Source organism: Anguilla rostrata, chromosome 18 (genome assembly GCF_018555375.3).
Source record: "Anguilla rostrata isolate EN2019 chromosome 18, ASM1855537v3, whole genome shotgun sequence".
In the NCBI taxonomy this organism is placed as follows: Eukaryota; Metazoa; Chordata; class Actinopteri; order Anguilliformes; family Anguillidae; genus Anguilla; species Anguilla rostrata.
In genome coordinates, this window is record NC_057950.1 from 25,533,122 (window position 1) to 25,560,930 (window position 27,809).

At 44.1% G+C, this 27,809-nt stretch overlaps 1 protein-coding gene across 1 annotated transcript; it reads right to left on the minus strand.

Annotated features, from left to right (window-relative positions):
• Positions 1-1,254: 1,254 nt before the first annotated feature.
• On the minus strand, positions 1,255-26,608 carry pik3ap1 (phosphoinositide-3-kinase adaptor protein 1). The gene is made up of 17 exons (XM_064317123.1): positions 26,409-26,608; positions 25,027-25,452; positions 17,098-17,549; positions 15,215-15,359; positions 14,362-14,504; positions 13,922-14,054; positions 13,407-13,603; positions 13,063-13,249; positions 12,686-12,757; positions 12,267-12,569; positions 12,062-12,121; positions 8,468-8,670; positions 8,125-8,197; positions 7,503-7,673; positions 3,408-3,469; positions 2,878-2,972; positions 1,255-2,359 (listed from the first exon to the last, which is right to left on the minus strand). The coding sequence occupies exons 1-17, from the start codon at positions 26,434-26,436 to the stop codon at positions 2,248-2,250; spliced, it is 2,862 nt and encodes a 953-aa protein (XP_064173193.1). The 5' UTR covers positions 26,437-26,608; the 3' UTR covers positions 1,255-2,247.
• Positions 26,609-27,809: the final 1,201 nt, after the last annotated feature.

Below are 27,809 nucleotides of genomic sequence, written 5' to 3' on the forward strand. Positions count from 1 at the left end.
GTTCCTTACCCATTATACTACACTGCCGCCCCTGTAATGTTTCATGATGAGTCCACAGCTTTCGCTTGCAGTCTACTGCCCTCTTTCCTTCAGCCCACAGGTGTTCATTGGGGTTAAATTCAGGGGGCTGGCATGGCCAAAAGCATTTTATATTTTTCTCATGTTCTGCAGGCACAAGACCAAGCTGATAAACCACAATGACGTTTCATTGGTTCATACGCTCTTTTGCTCACCTTTGTATAATAATGAACACTCAACACTGCAGCTCGCAGTCATTGCAATGTCCAAAAAACCAAATCCGTTTGAAAAAAAAAAGAAAGAAGGAAATTGTGCATTAAACGCATTGCGCAGATCGAATAGCTGCAGAATTGATCTGAAGCCACGCTTTCACAGTTGTAGTCTTCACTTAACTCTGCAGGGGTCCTATAATAGCAACACTTTCACAGGTTTGCAACCAACACCAGAACGTCTCCACGCTCTTTTACAGCAATGCCATGGGAACGTTCCCCTCCTAAAGCAGCCTAGCCCGCGTGTCTTTGGATTGACTACAACTAAAAATATGCTAAAACGTAAACTATCATGTTGCGATGTGCACATTTTTCAGCAGTATTTGTGACACAAAATGGAGAGACGTATCTGGTTACATATGAAAGCAAGATGTCAAAAAAAAAATAGAAGAAAGCTAGTTTCCTGTGTAAAGCGTGTTCTAAAAACAACTTTCAGATAAAAACATGTTTACCTGAAAACCACAAGATATATATCTGACAAGACACAGCTATGTTTGACACAGTAAGATTAAAGATTAAAAGTGAAAGGGTAATTCCAAAAGATCCTAAACACAAACTCTAAACTTCCGAACCTTCACCTACACCTCACCTCATCCTGAGGATCCATCTTACCTTATCTTTCTGTAAGTGATAAATAACTATTTACTGTACCTCTCAAGTCAATTTTTTAAAAATACTGCAATACACGACAAAGCTGCAGGCTCTCAGCAGGTAGCTTGCTTTCTAGCAAACCTGCTGCGTTCTTTTTAAACAGACGTTCTCTGCACGAGGAGCAGGTTGAATAAAAACAATGCTGTAAAGCAATTTGTCCACAGAGCCCAAATGGCGGACACCTCTAAGCACCATTACACTTCTAAATGTGCTTGCCTTAGTTCAATGGAAGGCCACTGTTCAGTCCAAAGCATGGTTCATAAAAGAAGGACATCAATGTAAGAGATAAATGTGGAAAAGGATAAGAAGACAGACACTTTGGAGAGGATATTTATTAAAATGACCATAATAAGAATTCACCTCAACGGAACAAATAACGCAACAGGATTTCCCAAAAATTACTCACCGGTTCATAATTTACATGGAATTGTTTTGCACATATTGAACACACATATATCACACTTTATAAATAACTCCGAAAAGTAATCAAACATGATGGGATAATCCAAAATCAGTAATGAAGTAACCTCCAGTACCTGCCAGGACAAATAATTTAAAGAATAAGAAGTATGTAGGTTAACTTTGCTAGAGATGTTTGCAGAAAGCTAGTATATACATTGCGTAAGTACCCAGTTCACCTCATTGGTTATTAACGGTATATCAGCCCTTATCCAGACAGATAAATATTCTGATTCAATTGTTTGTTACCTTTAACTTGTGCCACATCTGTTTCTACCTTAAAATACAGTAGGCTCACTACATCTGTATTCTGTGCACTACATACCTAGTCCCAGTCAGATCAATATTTATAAGTGCAGCACAGATTCTCAAGCCAGTCTTTCAATGATTACATGAACTTGAACTTCAGTGTCAAATTACAGAGGAAAGAGAAACTGTTCACAAGCTTTATCGCGATATGCACCGTTCTGTGTATATTATAACAAAAAACGTGGCGGCGCCCTTAATATCAAGCTTGCTCACACATTTACATAACACACATGCAGACATGCTTTTGGCAAGGTGGTTTCTTTCAAAATGGCCTGCGATCCAGGCCCATCCTATTGATTCTGACCGCCTGTCTGGGGACCCATCGGAATGCCTGATGTGCCCACTGCCACGCCCCACAACTCCGGAAGAAGCTCAGAAACGGATCCCGAGTGACGCACGCTTGCCGAGTTTCAGGAAATGGCGCCCCCAACAGTCGGAAACACTCGGAATTGCGATTTAGCGTCTTTTGGGCCAAAGAAGGTTCTTGTGAGCTGAGAATAGAACAGTGGTGGAAGGGGGGGGGGGGTGGTCCTCCCCTCTCTCAGCGAGGTCGTCTGGGGATGGGAGGGGGGGACGGAGCTCTCTGGGGGGGGCGAGGAAGGGCACGAGACGGATTTTGTACGTAGCGCTCCGTCATGGGGCTCTCAGGAATCCTGCAAAAGACAAGATCAAAGCTTATTCCAGCCTGGCGTGACTGAGACGCACAGTTGAAAGAACCCGGGTCCGTGCTAGCACTGTGTTAGCGCTGTTTTCTCAACATCTCTCGACATTATGTCAGGATCTCACTCATTTTTTTCTTTCCATTATTGCCTCCTTTTCACCTGTTGCCGATGCATAGACGTTAATAAACATGTGCTAAGTGTTAGCGTGGCTCTAAAGCTGCGTCCGGCACAAAGGCGTGCGGCTTCCTGCTTTCCTGCACCGTGATTAGCACGTGCTCATGGTGCTGCCGCCACGCATCGCCTCCACCAGAAATGACTTCTGTTTACGATGGGACGTCTCTCGGCCGAAACGCTGCAAACCGAAAGAGAGGTCGAAGCAAGCGTCTGAAAATAAACTGCCGGCGTTCAGCTTCAAAAATATAACGCCGTCTAGAATCTCCCGGCGTCTGAGAGCCGTGCGCAGTGACTCCGACGGGGCAGCTACCGCTCGGCCGCGCGGTGAGGTTTACCTTTCGGGTACCCGAGGCGGGACCCGCGGGGGGGGCAGGATTGGGGGCGGGTCGTTACGCGGAGGTCGCGGTGGGATAGGAAAGTCTACGCTGTCCTGAAATGTGAAGAAAAGAGAAATTATGTTTACGAAACCACAATCATTCTCTTCCCAAACGATCACAAACACTAGTGTGGGATAAGCCATTTACTTCTTCCATACACACTACATACATAAAGTATAGTATATATACTTTAAACTATAAGTATAAAACCTGCCTATTGACAGGCATGTTATAGGCAATAGCTACATACTTCATACATACTGGGCGTAAGACATAAACCTTTGAGTGAGATTCTTCAGAGGATGGGGAGGGTGGGAGGGAGTGGGTGTCATATTTGCATTTTAAAAGGGATTTAAAAAGTGGATTTCACAAGATATTCTAGGTTGACTATAGGTGGAAATTAGGCAATGGAAAATTTTGCCCTGATACGAGGAAGCAATTTTTCGAATGTTCTCGTTCGAGGGAGGGGTTTCGGTTGTGGGTCTCACATCCAAGTCGCCGTCCGCTCCACTGCTGAAGCTGAGCGTGCTCAGTCTGTTGCTCCCTTCACCTGTTCAAAATTAAACCCAAAATGTCAGCCTCTTCCTCCCCGAGTGGGTGAAGTAAAGACAGAAAACAGAATATTCACAACAGACCACAGAATGCTTGCAGTGAGATATGGTTATTTATTCTCTACCTGCCAGAAGCGTATTTGGCCAGGAAGACAGGTTTCTTTTGTAAATTAAGTTTTTTTTTTTTTTAAACTAAAACTACTCAGAGAGAAATATTAAGGGGTAAAAGTATGATAACCATTAAAAGCAAAAAGCAAGTTAATGCTAGCAAAACACTTTAGCTAATATGTATTATTAAACAAAAGTGGACGCAGTGGTTTTAAATCTGAAACCTGAACAGACTTACAAGAATTCCACTTTATGAAATTTAAAAAATATATTATTTCAGTTTTAGCGTATGTTTGATCGGCACAGAAACCTTTCATTTAACATTTTAACAGTTTAACATTTTCACATGTGATTGGCGTTTTTCACATGAGCATGAAAATTTCCACATGCGAAAAGAAAACATGACGTGACATCATGTGAAATTCTAAATTTCCATGTGACTGACTTCTACAAATGTGAACTGCAATTTTCCTGTGAAGACAAAATGTGACCCGAAGCGTGACTTTCCCAGATCTCGTCTTACAGGTGGCATTCTTTTTATAGTTCACATGTGTACTTACACATGTTGGGTGTTCACATGTGGCTTTTGGACTTGTGGTTTTTTCAGAAGGGAATATAAAACTGATATGTGTACAGACAATGGTGAATGAACACTATAAAATTAATTTGTTGATATTTTCAGCCTTTGGAAACATAATGTTACTATATAACCTGGAGCTAACTGAAGAGTATTTTCTTGCATTAAACCACAAACCTGTGATTGCACTCATCACCCCCCACCCCCTCACAAACCCAAAATGTCAGCCCCTTCCTCCCCGTGTGGGTGAAGTAAAGACCGAACACAGAATATACACAACAGACCGCAGAATGCTCGCAGTGTGATATGGTTATTTATTTTATACCTGCCAGAAGCATGTTTTGGCCAGGAAGACAGGTTTCCTTTGTAAATTAGGGTTTTTTTAACTACTAGAGAAATATTAAGGGGTAAAAGTATAATAACCAATAGAAGCAAAAAGCAAGTTAATGCTAGCGAAACACTTTAGCTAATATGTATTATTAAACAAAAGTGGACGCAGTGACGTGCAATACATATAACTTCTGATTGGGCGACTAAAGTATTACAGCTGACAGCTAATTCAGTGATTTTAAATCTGAACCATGAACAGACTTACAAGAATTCCACTTTATGAAATTTAAAAAAATATTATTTCAGTTTTAGTGTATGTTTGATTGGCACAGAAAGCTTTTGTTTAACATTTTAACAATTTAGCATTGTCACATGTGAATTCAAGTATTTGCATGCGAAAAGAAAATGTCACACGTGAACTGGACGTTTTCTCTCGTGATTGGCGTTTTTCACATGTGCATGAAAATGTCCATGTGAAAACAAAACGTGACACGAAATTCTGCATTTTCACATTTTCAAATGTGAACTGCAATTTTCCTGTAAAGACAAAACATAACTAAATATATAAATAGCATAGGTTACCTTTTCCATCTCTCGTTTTATGAGTGGGATTATTTTTACAGTTCAGAGATGTACTCTTCTCATGTTGGGTGTTCACATGTGGCTTTTGGACACATCGTTTTTGAACTTTAGATTTTTTCTAAAGGGAAAAAATCTGATATGTGTACTCATAATGGTGAATGAACACTATAACATTAATGCGTTGATATTTGCAGCCTCTGGAAACATAATGTTACTGAATAAGCTACTCTGGGGCTAACTGAAGTGTATTTTCTTGCTTTAAACCACAAACTTGTGATGTCACCCTCCACCTCCCACCCCCTCACAAAAACTGCCTGAGCCAGTTGAAAACAGACTCTGAAAAAATGACATTCTATTTAAAAAAAACCTATAAAGTGAACTATCGCTTTAACCAGAGAAGGACAGTGGCCACTGTTTTATCCCTGAAAGTGCTCAGGCGCCCAAGACAGAAGCATCACTCTGCCGTGACAGCACTTCCTTCCCCAAACACTAGTTGAAATTACCTCAGAGGAAGATGGCCTAGCGTGTGGTGTGGTGCGGTGTGGTGTAATTCAGCTCGTTCTGATTGGTTTATACTGCTCCAGATTGTACATGAGGCTGCATCTGGTGATGTCATTTTGCTCCCATTAAGTGAAATTCAGAGGAACTGCAATTGTGTAAGCATTGCGTCCTACGCAGACATACGGACAGGAAGAAAAAACGGCAGGGCGGCAGTGTAGTATAATGGCTACGGAGCTGGTCTTGTAACCTAAAGCTCGCAGGTTCGATTCCCTGGTAGGACACTGCCGTTGGTACCCTTGAGCAAGGTACTTAACCTGCATTGCTCCAGTATATATACAGCTGTATAACTGGATACAATGTAAATCGCTCTGGATAAGAGCGTCTGCTAAATGCCTGTAATGTAATGTAATGTAAAAAACAGATGGACATTCCTACGGCAAGGAGAACTGATATTTGGAAAGTTGGGTGAAATGTTTTCTCAGATCAGATGAGAAGCCTGAAACAGGTTTATAAACTAAGCTGCTTAATCTGAAGTAATATCATTAGCTGAGCTCATGACCACAAACAGCTGCCGATTCTCTTGCACCACACAGCACGTAGCCTAAACTTAACACCCCAGAGAAAGTGGAATCTGTTGCAATGAGTGGTGGGGAATAAAAAACCCTTTGTCACATATCCTTTGCCGACAATGACTGCTTTAAGTCATCCACCAGTGCTCTTTGTTCTTAATGATGACCCAAACTGTTGATTTTTGTGAATCTAAGGTTTGGCCTATAGTATGACTGTTTTGTTCTTAATTCTTAGTCCCATAATGGCTTGCTAGCCTCTCATTGGTACAACTCTGGTCCTTATGCTGACAAACACCAACAACAGACTACAAAAGCAATTAAAAGCCTAGGATAAAGAATAGATACTAAAAGCACTTATACTTGCACCAAAGAAGCAATCAAACACCACTGACTAATCAGAAACACCAGCGAAGACAAACATTACTGTGCCCTAAAATGGGGGGGGGGGGTATGTATAAAAAGCGCTGCTATTTCTACAAGGTGAAACCAAAATGTATTTCAATACCCTTTCATAAAAGATACAATCAAACAATTCACTGTAACCACATAAGAATTATTTGACTATAAATCCAACATAATGGTGTAAAGAGCCAAATCAAGGAAAAATATGCCTTTGTCCATTATGGAGCTATATATATATATATATATATATATATATATATATATATATATATATATATATATTAGAATCCGTTCACTGAACACTTAACTTGACTGAGTAAACCTGACCAATCACAACCAAGCTCTGCTGCCTGTGTTTCTCATCCACCAATGGATGAAAAATCACTACCTGGACCCCACAACTTCGCAACTCTCCTCAGCCCTCGCTGTATTTTGCAAACCGACACCAACTCAACACCCTGCAGTTGTTTGTGCTATGTTTAACCTTCAGGTCTAATTGAGACGGCCATCGGCGAGCCCTGGGATATCACCACATAACTTAATGGCCTCAGTAAACAGCCACCGGCAGTATGAACAGTGTGTATTTAGCAATGGGTGTCACGTTAGATAAGGGCAATCTGCTCAGCTAATGCACTGTTTTTATAAATGTGAAGGAGAATGGCAGCATTGTTTTCTTTATGCTTATCAATACGTTTTTTCATTTTTAACAAACCAAAATAATATTTATGGGAAGGTGCAACTTGCAAGGTGCATAAGGAGAACAGCTCTATCAGTAAAAAGGTATGTTGAACTGTGCTGAGGTAAAAGAGCAGCACAATATTTTGAAGTTTTCTTTATGAAAAATAGCAGAAGAGGAGCAGCAGTGTGTTTGTAAAGAGGAGCAGCAGTGTGTTTGTGAAGAGGAGCAGCAGTGTGTTTGTGAAGAGGAGCAGGCCTGTGTTTCGGAGTAGGCGTAGCACTCACTGGACACGCTGGAGATGCTCCCGTTGTGCCAGCTGCCTCTCTGCATGGACCTGGCGGGCGGGTTGGAGGCGGGGGGCAGGGTCATCGCACGAGGCGCCGGCTCGTACACGCAGCACTCCACCTGCAGGGACGCGTCGCCACGCAGGCCCCGAGGCAGCGGGCCGGTGATCTCTGCACGGAGAGAAGGCATCCGATCAGCGCTCGCTGTCTGACTGCATTAGAGCAGACAGCCTAGTCTCACAGCACCCTTTCCTGCCTGAACCCGACCAACAAGGCCTACTTACCTTACGCTACGTACAGATACATGTACTGACTTTTTTTTTTTTTTTTTAATATGTTTTTTGGGGTTATTCAGCTTTATTTGACAGATCAGTGTAGAGAGACAGGAAATACTAGGAGGAGAGAGAGGGAGAGACATGCGACAAAGGTCGGCGGTCCGACTCGAACCGCCAACGTCGCAGCTCGCAATGAGCATGTGGAAAGCGCTCTACGGGCTACGCCACTGGAGGCCCCTACATGTACTGACTTACATACACACACACACACACATGCAGACACACATGCAGACACACGCAGACACACTCACACACACACGCAGACACACACACAGGCTAAGGTTTACCTATGTCTTTTCCAGTTCTTCCTTTCTCTTTGTGCCTTCTGGTAATGCTGTCTCTCAGCCTCTTAAGATTCTCCTGAAATCGAAACTGCAAGTGAATCCTCCTGTTACACATGCAACTCATTATCCTACTCACGTACCGCACTTTTAAAAATATTTGCTTACACAGTTCTTTATTCTGACTAAGAAAACACGGGACAAGAAGAAACATATTACAGTACTGGTCACAGCTCTAGTGAGAAGGATTAACAGTCCATGAAAGTGAGCGCTGCAGGGGTCCGTTTTACAGGTTCCACATGGGTTCTGCACAGCTGTTCCCCTCAGAAAAAAAGTGTGTTTGGAGAACCTGCTGGTAGCGCAGAGACTGGGAGCGCCTCTCCTGGTTCTGCTGCCAGGCCTTGAACTCCTGGACGGCGTCCTCCACGTTCAGGGCCCCCACTTTCACCCGCTCCTGTAGCGAGATCAGCTGGCGCTGCCCGGGCGTCCTCATGCCCGCGTACGGGTCGTAGGTGGTGGTGGACAGCCTGTCCCGGACCGGCCTCGCGGGGACTGACGCAAACAGAGACAGCACGCGGTCGTGAGGGACAATTCAAACACACAGGAACAGCAGCTAAACGTAGGGCCTCATAAACACACAGGAACAGCAGCTAAACGTAGGGCCTCATAAACACACAGGAACAGCAGCTAAACGTAGGGCCTCATAAACACACTGGAACAGCAGCTAAACGTAGGGCCTCATAAACACACCCGAACAGCAGCTAAACGTAGGGCCTCATAAACACACAGGAACAGCAGCTAAACGTAGGGCCTCATAAACACACTGGAACAGCAGCTAAACGTAGGGCCTCATAAACACACAGGAACAGCAGCTAAACGTAGGGCCTCATAAACACACTGGAACAGCAGCTAAACGTAGGGCCTCATAAACACACTGGAACAGCAGCTAAACGTAGGGCCTCATAAACACACTGGAACAGCAGCTAAACGTAGGGCCTCATAAACACACTGGAACAGCAGCTAAACGTAGGGCCTCATAAACACATCCGAACAGCAGCTAAACGTAGCGCCTCATAAACACACTGGAACAGCAGCTAAACGTAGGGCCTCATAAACACACTGGAACAGCAGCTAAACGTAGGGCCTCATAAACACACTGGAACAGCAGCTAAACGTAGGGCCTCATAAACACACTGGAACAGCAGCTAAACGTAGGGCCTCATAAACACACAGGAACAGCAGCTAAACGTAGGGCCTCATAAACACACAGGAACAGCAGCTAAACGTAGGGCCTCATAAACACATCCGAACAGCAGCTAAACGTAGGGCCTCATAAACACACTGGAACAGCAGCTAAACGTAGCTCTTCATAAACACACTGGAACAGCAGCTAAACGTAGGGCCTCATAAACACACTGGAACAGCAGCTAAACGTAGGGCCTCATAAACACATTGGAACAGCAGCTAAACGTAGGGCCTCATAAACACAGAACAGCAGCTAAACGTAGGGCCTCATAAACACACAGGAACAGCAGCTAAACGTAGGGCCTCATAAACACACCCGAACAGCAGCTAAACGTAGGGCCTCATAAACACACAGGAACAGCAGCTAAACGTAGGGCCTCATAAAAACACTGGAACAGCAGCTAAACGTAGGGCCTCATAAACACACAGGAACAGCAGCTAAACATAGGGCCTCATAAACACACTGGAACAGCAGCTAAACGTAGGGCCTCATAAACACACAGGAACAGCAGCTAAACATAGGGCCTCATAAACACACAGGAACAGCAGCTAAACGTAGGGCCTCATAAACACACAGGAACAGCAGCTAAACGTAGGGCCTCATAAACACACTGGAACAGCAGCTAAACGTAGGGCCTCATAAACACACTGGAACAGCAGCTAAACGTAGGGCCTCATAAACACACAGGAACAGCAGCTAAACGTAGGGCCTCATAAACACACAGGAACAGCAGCTAAACGTAGGGCCTCATAAACACACTGGAACAGCAGCTAAATGTAGGGCCTCATAAACACATCCGAACAGCAGCTAAACGTAGCGCCTCATAAACACACTGGAACAGCAGCTAAACGTAGGGCCTCATAAACACACTGGAACAGCAGCTAAACGTAGGGCCTCATAAACACACTGGAACAGCAGCTAAACGTAGGGCCTCATAAACACACTGGAACAGCAGCTAAACATAGGGCCTCATAAACACACAGGAACAGCAGCTAAACGTAGGGCCTCATAAACACATTGGAACAGCAGCTAAACGTAGGGCCTCATAAACACACTGGAACAGCAGCTAAACGTAGGGCCTCATAAACACACAGGAACAGCAGCTAAACGTAGGGCTTCATAAACACACAGGAACAGCAGCTAAACGTAGCGCTTCATAAACACACAGGAACAGCAGCTAAACGTAGGGCCTCATAAACACACAGGAACAGCAGCTAAACGTAGGGCCTCATAAACACACTGGAACAGCAGCTAAACGTAGGGCCTCATAAACACACTGGAACAGCACCTAAACATAGGGCCTCATAAACACACAGGAACAGCAGCTAAACGTAGGGCCTCATAAACACACTGGAACAGCAGCTAAACGTAGGGCCTCATAAACACACTGGAACAGCAGCTAAACGTAGGGCCTCATAAACACACTGGAACAGCAGCTAAACGTAGGGCCTCATAAACACACAGGAACAGCAGCTAAACATAGGGCCTCATAAACACATCCGAACAGCAGCTAAACGTAGGGCCTCATAAACACACAGGAACAGCAGCTAAACGTAGGGCCTCATAAACACACTGGAACAGCAGCTAAACGTAGGGCCTCATAAACACACCCGAACAGCAGCTAAACGTAGGGCCTCATAAACACACTGGAACAGCAGCTAAACGTAGGGCCTCATAAACACACAGGAACAGCAGCTAAACGTAGGGCCTCATAAACACACAGGAACAGCAGCTAAACGTAGGGCCTCATAAACACATCCGAACAGCAGCTAAACGTAGGGCTTCATAAACACACAGGAACAGCAGCTAAACGTAGGGCCTCATAAACACACAGGAACAGCAGCTAAACGTAGGGCCTCATAAACACACAGGAACAGCAGCTAAACATAGGGCCTCATAAACACATCCGAACAGCAGCTAAACGTAGGGCTTCATAAACACACTGGAACAGCAGCTAAACGTAGGGCCTCATAAACACACTGGAACAGCAGCTAAACGTAGGGCCTCATAAACACACAGGAACAGCAGCTAAACATAGGGCCTCATAAACACATCCGAACAGCAGCTAAACGTAGGGCTTCATAAACACACTGGAACAGCAGCTAAACGTAGGGCCTCATAAACACACAGGAACAGCAGCTAAACGTAGGGCCTCATAAACACACAGGAACAGCAGCTAAACGTAGGGCCTCATAAACACACAGGAACAGCAGCTAAACGTAGGGCCTCATAAACACACAGGAACAGCAGCTAAACGTAGGGCCTCATAAACACACAGGAACAGCAGCCAAACGTAGGGCTTCATAAACACACTGGAACAGCAGCTAAACGTAGGGCTTCATAAACACACAGGAACAGCAGCTAAACGTAGGGCCTCATAAACACACAGGAACAGCAGCTAAACGTAGGGCCTCATAAACACACTGGAACAGCAGCTAAACGTACGTCTTCATAAATATAAACATTTTACTAGCTTAGCAATCCAAGGGTTTGGAGATAAAGTCGAAGTGCTGATGTGTGAGCTGCCTATGAACATTATGCATTTGAAAATAATGACTTAGATGGCGTTCATACAAAAGAACTGAATATATCTGTAGGTGTCTGGGGTGGTGTCAGGGGTTAAAATCAGGGGCAGTATTTCGTATATGTATTTGTATTAAATAGTTTGGAAGATACGAGTGGGATACGCGTGCTCACCTGAATAGAGTCCTCCAGGTGTCAGCGTGGTCCTGTGACCCACAGGCTTCTCGTGGAACACTGAAAGAACAGCGAGGACAGCTTATTGCCGCTCTTATACATTCACGCGTGAACAAGAGTCCTGGGTTTCAGCAAAGAGATTACTTTAAGTAGCGGAAGGTCTGGAGGACCTAGTGCTACTGAGTGGTGCATGGGGTAAACCCACCTCTGGAGATGTAGGTTTTGTTGTCCTCTGGCTGGGTGGTGACGGTGGGTCGGGGAATCGGTGCCGGAGGCCGGTTGGTGACGTCCGGGACGTAGCTGAGGAGCTCATCCACCGTGTCGTATACTTGATCCGGAAAACACAGGTTATAGGGGTCCTCCTCCTCATCTTCCTCCTCCTCTTCCTCCCAGCTCAACCTGTTCTCCGCCACTCTCCCCTCCCCTTCCTCTCCCCGCTCCTCCTCTTCCTGCTCATCCTCCTTCTCCTCCTCCCCTTCATTTTCAGTGCTGAACTTGTCTCCTTTACCTGCATTCCAAAGAAAATAGAGTTACATTCCTACAGGGAATATGACCGTGCTGGGAGCAGACCGAGTTCACTGCACTGAATAACAGAGCTGCCATAGAGCGGGCGTCCCGACTGACCGAGGAGAAACTTGCGAAGTAAGGCCTCCTCCGGGTTCAGGGCCTCGTGCCGCATTTTTTCCATATCCTCATCTGTGCGGGAAGTACACGGGGTCAAAGGTGAAACATCCCAAAAACAACCCAACACACATCACAGCGCCAACACAAATCCCGGAGACGTGAAAAGGCGCGCCTCTACATTCGACCTGATGGAACGCGCGCTCAGTTAATCGAATAAACAACGTCAGTTAGTCGACGCAATGAAGCGGTTAAACGCTCGGGCCGGCGCGGTGTCAAAGCGAAACAGGAAAAAGGGTTTTCGAATCGCAGCGCTGTTCCCTATCGGCGGCACGCCCGCGCCGACCGAAGTTCCCCCGGCGCGAGGGGGCCGTACGTACAGAGGTCCTCCACGCAGTCCGGGTCTAGCTCCAGCATGGACTCGTAGATCTCCTCCGAGCAGCCGGGGTTGAGGGAGAACTTCATCAGCATGTCCCGCGACGCGGCCGACATGGACTCGTACACGTCCTCCTCGCCCTCCTGCGCGATGCTGTCCTGTATGTGCGACTTGAGCATGTCGGCCGTCTCCTGCGGGGCGGGGGGGGGGGAGGTGCGAAACCGTGAAGAGCGAGGAGGACAAACGCGAAAAACCGCCAACAGCAAAAGTCCGTTCCGGGATTTCAGACTGCCCTTCGGTTAAGTAAAGGGGGGCAGATCTGGGGTGGACCTGGGCGCTCTGACTCACCACGTACTCGTCCATGAACTGGCGCAGGTCGGAGAAGCCGTGCTTCTCGGCCACGTTGTTGGGGTAGTCGCCGTAGCGGTTGGCCACGCTGTAGGCCTGCATGGCGCCCGGGCACTGCAGCAGGAGCGCCGCCAGCTTCTTCAGGCCGAACTTCGCCGCGAAGTGGAGCAGCGTGGGGAGCTCTTCGCTCCGCTGGTCTGTGTGAGGCGCCGAGGTGGGGTGGGGGGCGGGTTGGGGGGGGAGGGGGCGAGAGCGGGGGCAGGATACAGGAGGTGGCGGCCACAGAAGGGAGAACCACCACAAGAGTCACGCTAATGGAAGGTTACACCCATCTGTTCAGCTCAGAAATGAAGATGTGCTCGCCAAGAAAGCGTCGCCGAGTTACTGCGCGAATCTGACACAAATCCCATTTGCCGTATCAGCATTTAAACCGAAACAAAATGGACGCCTTAGAAAGGGCGAAGCAACATTTAGCGGTCAAACATTCACAGGTTAAACTAAAACGAGACACTTACAAGTTGACATGTTTTCTTCCTCAACTTGGCTCACGCCAAATATGTGTAAGCCTCTTGTGGGTATTCTGCTCCTAAGGGACTCGGTCAGTAAATTGTCCAGTGCCTCTGTGCTACTGGAGGTTATATTAAAAGCCTGGAAACATTGACAAAGAAAGTGGCATGTTTAGAAATTATTTAATGTTCCTCCCCGACAGTGTTCATGTTGTCAGGACGTTTGTCACGACAGCCATTGACACTTGACCCCTATTAAAACTGGGATACACTATCTTCAAAGCCACATCATAGACACCTTCATTATTAACATATCTTCGTTTTATATCTTTCATAAATAATCTATTAAATCTGTCAGCCATTTTATGATTTATGTCCATTTGTTAATTGATTCAAGTTCCAAGATAAAAAAAGATAATAGAAGAAATCTCCAGTATGTTACATCTCACCTGACACATGAAATCCAGGGGATTTGTTATGTTTTCTAGGCAGCTGCTCAGTTCTCCCATGCTGGTGAAGTACGCAATGGGCCTTGAGCAGATCACAGAGTCATTGCAGTACAGAGACACTAGCACCATGCCCGAAGGCATATCTAGAACAAAAAAAAGAGTGACCTACATTTACACATTTATATTTAACCAGAAACAATTTACCCAAAGCCACAGACAATTACATCATTGTGTGCTGGCAGCAGACCTGGTGCAAATACGTATTTGTTTCGGATTAAAATACTTTTCTGTGCTCTATTGATCTTGCCTGGTGTAATTGAGGCCGCCAATATGACCTGAAGGCGATGTTTGGATTTCTGAGAGCATTTCATTGGTTCCAATACCCCAGACAAGATCAATAAAGCAAAGAAAAGTATTTGAATCCAAAACAATTACGTATGTGACCCAGGTCAGGCTGGTAGTGTCTAAACGAGCTATTATGCAGTGCGTGTAACAGTTTGCAGAAAATCAAATCTGCGTTGCACTGCACTTTCAATCAGTAATAGTGCATAGTTTCTTCTCGTGCAGCTAGAAGCAACTGTCGATCAAACGAACAGCATCTGTGCTCGAGAACCCCCCAGGGAAGCATGTGGGTGAGTGTGAACACAAAATAGCCTGTGGGCAGGGGGGGTGGGGTGTGGGGGGGCTGGTATGTGGTGTTGGGGGGGGGGGTGGTAAGGTGTGGGAGGGCTGGTATGAGGTGTTGGGGGGTAGGGTGTGGGAGGGCAGGTATGAGGTCTTGGGGGAGGGGGGGGGGGGGGTTGAGGTTTGGGTTTCCTCTTTTAAAACATTTATTTGAAATGCCGGTGCCTACCAGGGGCCTTGACTCTGACGGTGTAGTCGTTCTCAAAGGTGCCAGGCTCACGCTTGGGAGCGCAGTCCTGGCAGGAAAACTCCACTTCAGCCCTGGCCTGGCAGTCCATCTTGCACCTCAAGATGATGAAAATATTTACCTGAGACTTTCACGACACGCAAAAGGGAAAGAAACATTAATTTATTTTTTTTAGAACGGTTGCAATGATCACGTGGCAAAATACAATTATAGTGGCAGTACCGACATCTAATTCTCTGCAAATAGCACGGCAGAACTTCAGTGTTATTTAGAAACAGGGATTTTTAAAATACTGAACTAGTATATACGGCACACAGAAATGATGTAGCAGCGTCAAGCCTGAGTGTGTTTAAGATGTGACTTCACCCCGAACCCAAAGTTAGCACGTCTGAAATAAACCACTGCCTGAGGCAAAAATATCATATGAGAGAAGAAGCCAGCAACAGTTCAGAGCAAACACAGACTGTGTCCTCCCTGTGGACGAGTAACACAGACTGTGTCCTCCCCGTGAACGAGTAACACAGACTGTGTCCTCCTCGTGGACGAGCAAACACAGACTGTGTCCTCCCCGTGGGGCGAGTAACACAGCCTGTGTCCTCCCCGTGGACGAGTAACACAGACTGTGTCCTCCCTGTGGACGAGCAAACACAGACTGTGTCCTCCCCGTGGACGAGTAACACAGACTGTGTCCTCCCCGTGGACGAGTAACACAGCCTGTGTCCTCCCCGTGGACGAGTAACACAGACTGTGTCCTCCCTGTGGACGCGCAAACACAGACTGTGTCCTCCCCGTGGACGAGTAACACAGACTGTGTCCTCACGTGGACGAGCAAACACAGACTGTGTCCTCACGTGGACGAGCAAACACAGACTGTGTCCTCACGTGGACGCGCAAACACAGACTGTGTCCTCCCCGTGGACGCGCAAACACAGCCTGTGTCCTCCCCGTGGACGAGTAAACACAGACTGTGTCCTCCCGTGGACGCGTAACACAGACTGTGTCCTCCCTGTGGACGAGTAACACAGACTGTGTCCTCCCTGTGGACGAGTAACACAGACTGTGTCCTCCCTGTGGACGCGCAAACACAGACTGTGTCCTCCCTGTGGACGCGCAAACACAGACTGTGTCCTCCCTGTGGACGAGTAACACAGACTGTGTCCTCCCTGTGGACGAGTAACACAGACTGTGTCCTCCCCGTGGACGAGTAACACAGACTGTGTCCTCCCTGTGGACGAGTAACACAGACTGTGTCCTCCCTGTGGACGAGTAACACAGACTGTGTCCTCCCTGTGGACGCGCAAACACAGACTGTGTCCTCCCTGTGGACAGTAACACAGACTGTGTCCTCCTGTGGACGAGTAACACAGACTGTGTCCTCCCCGTGGACGAGTAACACAGACTGTGTCCTCCCTGTGGACGAGTAACACAGACTGTGTCCTCCCTGTGGACGAGTAACACAGACTGTGTCCTCCCCGTGGGGCGAGTAACACAGACTGTGTCCTCCCCGTGGACGAGTAACACAGACTGTGTCCTCCCCGTGGACGAGTAACACAGACTGTGTCCTCCTGGACGGAACACAGACTGTGTCCTCCATGTCCAGCAAACACAGACTGTGTCCTCCCTGTGGACGAGTAACACAGACTGTGTCCTCCCTGTGGACGAGTAACACAGACTGTGTCCTTCCCATTTTCCCCATAAAAGCTTTAAATGGCTGAAATGAGGGTGTATTCGTGCCTCTCATCCAGTGCACGCTGGGATAGGCTCCAGCACCCCCCGCGACCCTGCCCGGGATAAGCGGGTATAGATAATGGATATATTTCATTCTCAGTCAAAGAAAATGCGCAGTACAGTGTAACGGTCCTTACCCCACACTGTATCCTGTCGGGCTGGATGGTGAGGCACGTTTCCTGGACTGAAGTGGCGGGCTGGACATGTGACCCTCGGTGGATCTCGCGGCCCTGCTCAGGCGCTTCCGTTTCCGGGGGTGATTCAGGAGGTCGGGGCTCCCCAGCGAGCGTTTCCGGGGCAATATTAGGCTCCGGCTCCGGCTCCGGCTCCGGCTCCGGCTCCGGCTCCGGCTCCGGCTCCGGCTCCGGCTCCGGCTCCGGCTCCGGCTCTGGCTCTGGCTCCTCCCACAGCTCCGCCCCCGGCTCTGGCTCCTCCCACAGCTCCGCCCCCGGCTTTGGCTCCTCCCACAGCTCCGGCCCCGGCTCTGGCTCCTCCCACAGCTCCGCCCCCGGCTCTGGCTCATCCCCCAGCTCCGCCCCCGTCTCCGTCACGCTCGCATCGTACTCCACCTCTAGCTCACCGACCGCCGCTGTGTGAGAATGGGGAAATGGACCAACGCGTGACCAGGAAGGAGCAGAAAGCTGCCCTTAAATGGCCAGCACCGCGTACCGGCATCCCCCGAAGATCAGTTCATTTTAGTCCAGAGGTTTTTCATTAAATTAAGCTGAAATTGGCTTCAAGTTTAACAAATTGATCACTCCTGACGGAAACACCTAAAGTCAGCCTGGATAATTACTTGTGTGATGCGTGTCGCAATAGGAGGAAGACAAACAGCTCTGCTATTATAGTGCCTTCAGGTTGAAAAATTGACAGAAATGCACCGCGTTTAAATATTTGATTCTGAATCAAAGGACATTATCAGTGACTCAGATGACTCTGTCTCTGCTGAGTCTGTAGAAGACATAATCGCTGATACGAGTACCTCTGCACAGCCTTTCAAGGTTGAGCCAGAGGTGATCGGTGTTGGAGCCAAAAACTAGAACACATTCTGGGAAATACCCTTTTCAGCAATCTTGCCCAGATTCATACGGGAAGACTGATACCAATTGAGTGTGTCCCTGTGCATCCAGTACTATTAGACCAGTGGTCTCCAACCCTGGTCCTGGAGAGCTACAGGGTCCGCTGGTTTTCATAGTGACTCTGCACTTCATGAATCAATTACAGCAGTTGATTACACAGTTAACTCAACTCACCTGGGTGTCTTGGGTCTCAATTGGGTGCTGATTTTAAGGTGAAAACAAAAACCAGCAGAGCCTGTAGCTTTCCAGGACCAGGATTGGAGACCACTGTATTAGACAATATGGGCCGCATGCTAACAGTATTAGCTCCAGCAATTGGTGCAGATGGACTAATTCTGCAAATCAGTCTAGCATTAGGCTATATGTCGATTTCACTCTTCCATTAGCGTTGTAGCGTTGTAGTGTTCTTATGCGCCATCATGTATAAGCGAATTGTTTGGTCTAACAGAAACAGGGCAAGCTATAGCAAGCTATTTCTATCTCACTTCCTCATCACAATATATGACGTAGGTGATCATTCTGAAGATCTGCTGAAAAAGGGAGGCGGGGCAAGGAGTAAGCAATTGGATCTTTTAGGGCTTATTTCTTGCCTTTATTTCAATAATGTTCTGTTTTTTTTTTTAACATTGTTAGTCATTCAATAGGACAACTTCTTCCATCTGGCTGGTGTATTTCCTTTTTTATAATATGTGGTGCTTGCCCTTTAAGAACTGACCTACCCAACGATAGACAGGTCTTAAAAGAACCAATATTGTTGACTTCCAAAACTGACATCTAAAACAATTTAATAGTTATATTCATAGTCGTAGTAATAGCAGTAGTAGTAATAGCAATAGTAATAGTAATAGTAGTAGTAGCAATAGTAATAGTAGTAGTTGCAGTAGTAGAAGCAGTAGCCTAGTTGTTGTTGTTCTTGTTGATTTTTTTGTTGTTGTTGTTATCACTGTACATATAAGGTACAATTCCTTCAAAATGTCAGTTAAACAAACACTAAAATAGCGCTCTTAAGGTAACACAACCAAGTCGTAATGTAATTCCCTTTTACACAGTTTTTTTGATGCTAATCACATACAGTGAGCACTTGGCAGCAGGCAGATGAATTAAACATCAACCAACCTTGCGATCTAAGTGGAACTTTCACATAAAACTCATTTGGCAGGTAAGACCTTCAAACTAAGAAAACAATAGCCCAGTCATTACAGTCAACCTTGCTCATTGCTATCGCATGACGTACGGCCACCAGGAGACGGAATCACAGCAAAAAATTGGAACTTTTTCTGCGTCACATCAGATCCTATGCATTTCCATTCTTGTTTAATTTATTCATTTTGCTAATATTTTGAATTCTCCGCTAGCTCCATTTATGCTAAAGGTACAATAACAATAAACGAAGATGAATCAAAACTAAACCTAATTATAATATCATCCCAGAAAATTGATTAAACATAGCACAATTAGAGCATTATTTTAAACTCCTTCTTTGAAATTTACCATGTAATATTGTCACATGGTAGTTTATTTATTTTTTTACATGAATCTTTAGAACAACCATCTTGATGGACCAGTGGATTCGAGTGCAATTTTATAAATAAATACTGCATTCACTTCCAGATCATAGTTAAAACTATAACTATAAAACAGATAATTTTGTGCTTAAAATATAAAATAAAAAAACGGTGGTGCATTTATTCAGTGATTAAAAACAAAACACTGAACACTTCCATGGAAATCAGTAACCATGACAACAGTTGCTTTTTTGGACCTGAAGGGTACAGTTCATTTAACAGCATGTTTTCTTTGGCTTCTCACAAGCTTCATTAAAATAGATAGTGATTTTACTTCCACCTTTTAGGCCTAAAATTGTATGCCTAGATAAAACTATTTCAGTTCCTAAATTCTAAATTTTGAGTATAGAGCTTTCATGAAAGCAGTTCCTGAATTATCTTGATGTACACGGCCGCTTTTAATGTGAAGGACTAAATAATGCAACGCGTTTCAGTTCATATTTACCCTACCTTACTCCCTACCAAATCTTTAGCATGCATAATTGCCTTCTTGAAAACTGAGGCTATGATTGAAAATGTCTTTTTATTTAACTTTCAGTTGATGCTTTTGCTTTTGGGTATACAGTAAAAGCTAGCAGTCAGCATATAACACCATATCACTAATAAAGGAAGAATGCTGAAACCTAATCTTAAGGCTCATCATCTTAACTGAACAATGTTTGTTGTGGATCTTTTACCAATGCACAAAAACTTCAGCCACACAGTGAACCATGACTCTAAAGTAGAAATATGTGAAATGAGAATAAATCAAATTGGTAATCAGAAAAAAAGGTTAAAGAAAGTCTCATACAAGTAAAAAGAAAAGGCCTTGTAATTGTTGGACACGCGTCATCATTAAAATGGAAATGGGTAAACGAACAGCATCCTTCCTGTCAACACAAAAGTGAAATGTTATATAACCGCATGCAAGCGCTCTTTATATCATTTCTAATAATATCGTGCGCTTTCTGACACTGCGGGCCTACGCTGACTGTAAGAGGAACTTAATCTTGTGTGTCTGCACGTACAAGGAGGTGCAGCAAAAATATTCTGGTAGGCGGCATTATCCAAAGCACTTTACAATTGATGCCTCTCATTAACCCATTCACATACACACTCACACACCAACGGTGAAAGGCTGCCATGCAAGGTACCAATCAGCTTGTTGGGAGCAATTAGGAGTTCAGTGTCTTGCTCATGGACACTTCAACATACCCAGGGTGGGGGATCGAACCGGCAGCCCTCCGACTGCCAGACAACCGCTCTTACCTCCTGAGCTATGTCATCATCACTGCCCATCACCCCACGGCATTTTCCTCCAGAACCCAAAACCTATGTGAGATCCTGGATGATCATCTGAGCTTCTCAGGATGCATAGAAACAGGCTGCCTAGCCCTTCAGGTTCTTCCTTCACCCCAGCCACTTCCACTGCTATGAGGTTACATGGCTACAACAAACCCTCACAGTCCCTCATCTACCACGGCTGTGACTGTCGCTTGCTGGACTCGCACGTCCTGCTTTCCAACACTCTGCACTGGCCTCCGGTGGCTACCTGCACTCAGATCGCTCGCGCTAGCATAGCCGTTAAGCCGGGAACGATGCTGTCCCTTCCTATCTTCAGACAACGATGACACCGTATCCTCCAACCAGATCTCTCCGTTCAGTGTGATCCCTCCCAGATGGCTGTCCCATCTCATCCATCGCCTGGCAATCGTTCCTCACAACCTTCCCCAATCAGCCAGGCTGGCACATTCACTGGCTATTTTCCACAAATACTGGAAAGCCCACCTTTCAGACTACGCTACAGCGCTTCAATTTTAAACAAACAAACAAGAAAACAAACAAACAAATTAATTAATTCTCTCCTTTAATCTTGCAGGTCCTAAGGCATGCACTTGGATGGAACACTTAAATCAATATAACTTTATTGTTGCAACTTTGCCTATCTCTAGCGGTGCTTGCTTATCACGTGAAATGCACTTTTTAAAAAGTAATTTTGGCTTAAAACGTCAAATTATTAAATGGACTGCATTTATATAGCGCTTTTATCCAAAGCGCTTTACAATTGATGCCTCTCATTCGCCAGAGCAGTTAGGGGTTAGGTGTCTTGTTCAAGGACACTTCGACATGCCCAGGGCGGGGTTTGAACCAGCAACCCTCCGACTGCCAGACAATTGGTCTTACCTCCTGAGCTATGTCGCCCCTATGTCATATTAAACTGTAAATAGTAATCTGTGCCACAACACTACTGGGAATCTGGATATGTTAGAACATATTATTATTATTATTATTATTATTATTATTATTTGGAACAATGGGCCTCAGTCACAAAACATGCGTACAATCATATTTGGTCAAAAACTGTGTGTAAGAACGTTTCCACTAACATTTCGGCATTCATAATTTTTTTTCTTATCTATATTTGTTCATGGCTGTTTCCTTACGCTAATCACATAAACAGGATTGTGCATAAAATTTAAAAACAGTCAGCTTTCATCATCTCATACACCTGGGATATGCACAGAAACAACGGTCTGCATGTGTCATGAATCCCATATTGGTTTTTCATAGGAACAGTTCATTAAGAACAAATGAAGTAAGAATAATTTAAGAAACGTTTTGCGAATGAGGCCCAGTGTTTTCCCAACACAACAAAGTGGATGGGACACTTGACTCAAACGCGTACGCTAGGCCCACATTGGGGCATAGAGCATGTACTATACGCGTGTCTATGGCTTGGGGGATCGAATTGGGTGGCTGCATTGGGCATGTGAGGACCTTGTGTCAGGTGGGGATTTATTTATTTATTCATCTAAATACTGACCAATTAAATCATATTTATTATTAGCTAATCATACAGGCCAAGAAAATCTAGCATAGCCTACTGTTAGACAATGACAGCGGACTGAGCTGAATATTTACGGGGCGGGAAAATTACCCTTAAACGTATTATTTGTCACTCGATTAATTTATTCCGTTGCTAATTAACAATACAGCAATTTACAGCATACTCAGTACCATCAGATACAGCCAGTTCTCCTCAATTGGGCTATTCTTTTCACTTGCATCAAAGAACTATGGACATTTTATTGACATTCGGCTATATAAAATTGTGGATAAATTCAGAACTTTTATGTAACTTAGACTCACAATGTTTTATGAGCTGCGAACCATGCGCTATCCATGTTGTGCCAAAACAAACTTCAAAGAAATAAAAACAGACACGTAACCTGTTTGATGTTTTATTTCAGTAAGCTAATGCAATTCGTGCATGCTCTATTTCTAACTTTCTGTTAAAGGCAAAAAGCATGCTCTTTCTTTCCATGACGGGTGGCCATGGGCCTCATTAAGTGAGTAAATGCACCAGCTTATCTATGTATTTCACTCGTAGGCGATTCCTATTCTGGCAACTGCCTGTTGATTTCTTTATTTAAACTTCAAGCACATGTTGCTACAGTTGCACATGTTATTTCACTCGTTTCCCACTGCTGTGCGTGAGATATAATTAATTTCATAAATGAACATTTTAAACTGTGATTTCTTCCGCTCTTTTCAGTTTTCTGCATTTTCAACGACTTTGCTGTGACTGCTCCGTGGCTTCAGCCAATATTCTTATTATAGGCGACAAACAGTCACGGCAAAGTTGTTGAAAATCACAGAAAACTGAAAAAGCGAAAGAAATCTTGGAGTAAACTACAGATTAGTAATTAAATTAATGAATGGATCTCATGAGCAGCAGTGGGAGATGCATGAAATGGCACTCACAACTGTAGCAACAGTCACAAGTTAACTGCTTGAAGTTTAAAAAAATCAACGGGCAATAATCGGCTGCTAGTCAAAAATAGCCTATGAGTAAAATATTGATATGGTGGCGCAAAGAGCATGCTGTTTTGCATGCTCAATTTGCATGGCTAAAATAAAACACATGTCTGTTTTATCACACCTCCTAAGATGTTTTCAATATATACATAGGGTACATTTAACCATCAATTACTTATAGGAAGTAATAACAAGATAGTTATTGTTGAAAAAAAAATGGATTGAAATGTTGAAATAATATAATAACATAAAAGGAATATACTCATAGAGAAAGTTAAAATAATAATGAAATAAAAATAAGGAACTGAGCAAGGGGCTAGAGTAAATTACATTCAGACATAAGTATACAAAGTTTCCTGGCATGGGAGCTTTGACCTTTTTTATACATCTGTTAAGTAGAGAAAATTCATTTTTTAGTGCATTCCACCATGGGGGGAATTCGGCATTTATGTATATAGTATTTTGTTATGATGATGATGATATTGTTAACTAGAAATTCAATATGCTTGTTCTTCAAGATTACTCCTAACTGGATAGTTTTGAAAGAGAAGAAATCTATATGTATGGATTTGGAGCTCAGCCAATCATGCAAGGATTTCCATAAGTTTTGGATCGTGTCACAAGCAAAGAACAGGTGTTCTGTTGTTTCTACATTTGTGTTGCATAGGTGACTACCTCAAATTTAAATCTTGTTCTGATTAATTCATTTGAAGGATAAATTTCGTTTACAGTTTTAAAATGTTTTTTTTTTTTTTTTTTTTTGATTAGGAGGAATTGGAATGTTGTTCTAATAGCTAGTATTTCAGTTTTTGAGATTAAATGTCCTCCTCGTTAAACCGGGGTACATAGTAGGCCTATTTACCAAATATTGCCTCAAAAATGTATTATTGCACCTTTTGTGTTAAAAAAAATCCACATAGTCTATATTTATATTTTGTAATTTAGGTGTTGGCGGGTTATCTATATTTTTAATTAATTGAATAAGTACCGTTGGAATGTTTTTTGTCACTTTAATATAGTTTTTAATAGAGCAATTCAAGTTATATACATTATAGGTTTTATGGTGCGCCACTTGTCACTGAATGTTACCGTAAATGGGGGGAAGGAGCGCTGGGCAACAACACTGTTGACATGTGGGGTGTCACGACAAATTTCAACCCCATGGGGCCGCCACACTTCTGAGACAGGAATCTTGATCCCAACCCATTCCAGAATCGAATCTGTATACATTGTCGCACCTTGTTTCTCTCAGCATTCTGCAAAATTGTTAAAAGCGTATGCCTACACAAATAACAGGATAAGTTTGACAGTTATCATCCAAACCGGCCAAAAAAATCACGGAACGCTCTAAAAAGGAGGAAATCACGGAAATAGCGAAACATGGGGAAAGTCACAGAATCAATGTCAATGTCATATCCATGACTTCCCTGACAAACACCCAGCCTTACTGATCGGTAATCTGTAGGCCTATTACATCCTTTTTTGTAGGCTAGTTGTGGACTACCACACACCTTCATATAAATTTCCCAGGGACCAGCACCCCGAGGTTGCTAACTGAGGAAAGGCAACTGGTGCTGTCCATTTTCACATAGGCCAACATTAAAAACTACGGAAGTGCACTTACCGTCGGAAATAGACTCCAGAACAGTAGAAACATATAGAGCTGGATCGTCATCGGAGTACAGTTTTCTCCACGCGTGCCAATGTTGGAAATGCTCCTCTAGCATCTCGCTCTCAGACACCCCACAGAAAAGCAGCACCATTTTATTTGGAGGACAGAAGACCTTCTGGTACGTCTTTAGCACTTCGGGGTTGTCTTGCAAGTCTAAGAACGCAGCGGACATTAAAAGGACTATGCTGCTGCTCGCACGAACGAGCGCCTGCTCGCGCTCACGCAAGGCCGTGCTCGCTTGAAGCAGATGCAAGACCACCGATTTGTCGTTGAACTTCCGCGAGAATCTGAGCACGTTCTGCAGGTAGACGGCCCACTCCTCCGCCTCGCTCATGTAAACGATCAGCACCTCACATCGGGAGGAGGATTCAGAGGTCACTGGAAAAGAAAAGATTACATTTTTCAGAGAAAGAGAATAATTTATGCAATACTCCAGCTGTCCTGGTCTTGTGTTTCAAACAGGAGCCGGAATGCTCAAATTAACCTGCTAGGACATTTCATTAGCTTTAAAAAGGAAGTTCCTTCTGTAACCAGAGTTTTTTTTCAGTGTGTCAGATTTGTCTGATAATTACTGCATATAAATTATTGTGAAGCTTCTCATTCAGTTGGACTATTTTCTCAGCCAACCCACAGAGAAATCCATATTTAAAATAGGTGACAACAAATCTATGTTACCTACTGTTTGTGAAGCTGTACATAGATGCTGATTTGCTTTTCCCTTCCAAATTAAGAAGACTTACTAGGTAAATATTTTTTTTAATGATTACCCACAGTTAAAAAAAAATAAATAAATAAAAAACTAATTTTCAGCATGAGACCGAAACTCTGGGATTTGTTGTGTTTTCAGTTAGTCATTCATTAACTTCCAAAGCATAGAGAACAAATACATGGCTGCTTTATAATTAACTACGCTCCATGTGAAAGAATGAGTAGAGGGGAGTGCAAATATTGTGCTAAATCAACATTTCAGGTTTTATTTACACTGGAAATGCTGTGTCTTCTGTGTAATGCCATGTAAAACACGTCTGTAAGTAAAAAAATTACATCCTCATTATGTCATTACAAAATGACAACCACACAGAGCTGAACAGACTAAAGCAGAACAGGCTTTTACAGCAGCCTGAAGAAAATGCTATTTTGACATAATATGCTCTATACTGCTCGATACGAGAAATGCTCCTCTAGGACCAACGTTTGAGGAAGACAAGTGGCTATATAACATTCAAGTTGGAATAAAAACAATTCTGCTTCATTATTTTAGTCAAAGAAAAAAGCGTGCCCACCAAATAAGCCAAAGAAGGAAGCAAACCGAAACGGACATACGCACTACAAACCTGGTTCTGTCATGACAGTGTGGTCCATAAACTCCTCGCCTGCAGCTGGCTCGATGGCAAGTTCAAGGATCAGTTTGTCACGCAGCGGTTTGGGAGGTCCGATAAGCCTTTACGATGCCTCTGATCGCACTCTGTGGACGTTTCTTCAGTGCAGGTTGCGTGCAGCAACCGGGTCGAGCTCTACCCGCTTTCAGCCCCCCCAGCACAGAAATAGCAACTGACAGTTTCCTGCTACTGAGTGCCACAGCGTCACTTCCCAGAATGCATGTGCTCAGTGAGAAGTTGCAGAGAGAAGTTTCTGAAAGAAATTGTCTACTGTCTAGTTCACGTCGCCATGTTGCCCGCGAGCAATTTTATATTACTGTAAAAATGTATAAAGTGCCCTGCACTGCAGAATGTGGATTAATGGACAGTCTCTGTTTTATTTTATTTTATTTTTTATTGTCAGCAGAATGTCTGATAAAACTTAATCATTTGCTTAAAAAACTTGATTTGAAGAAACTTTGAATACCATTTGTCCACTGAAGCCGTACAGATTTCCACTGCACCTTTTCATATAATAAATATTTGTTGAGCTTCAAAGTGCAAATCAGGAAGTGAAAGTCATTACAGGTTAGACTTGGTGTCTTGTTTCACTGGTCTGAATCACAAAAAGAGCAAGTCCTTTGCAAAACTGAAAAAAAATGAACTAATGGCCTGTTGAATAACCTAACTGAAAAAGAACAGCTTTGACAGGTAATACTTCTCTAATTAATCTATACTCATTTGGTTATATTTTAGATTTGGGCATATCAGATTCCCCTTGTCATGTGATGCACTTCATCTGAAGAGGGCAGTATGTTGGAAATGTAGGCTCTTTAATCGCATTTTAACAGCATGGGTTGCTGATGTTGTATGAATGCTTTGGGGGGTGTTAATGAAACGGAATCCGTCCTTGTTCCTCAGAACAGGACTTCATCGTGCAGATTCCTCGGTGGAGTCCATGTCCTCCCTGTTTATCCCAACCGAGTCTCAATCCAGTCCATTCCAATGGTGGAACTGCACACTGCGTGGGATATAGTGAAAAGTAACTGAGCTTAATTGATCATTAATTAATCATTTTTACCAATAAAATCACGACTCCAACAACACATTTTCGTCATACCTAATATAATATTGTTATTAAATGTTATTTCAATAAACATTAGAAAATGGAATGCACTCAATCGCTTATCAGGAGAAACAAGTACATTTTTTTTTTTACTTTTTATGTTCCCTTTCTCACTTCCTTGTTAGTGCTATCATTGTGTGACACTGAAGGACTTATTTTAATACTAATGTTCTACATCAAACTGAAAGACTGCTAAATGAGTCAATGAAAAGACAGACATTAAACAATGCTGTGATCTTTCTTGGCCATAC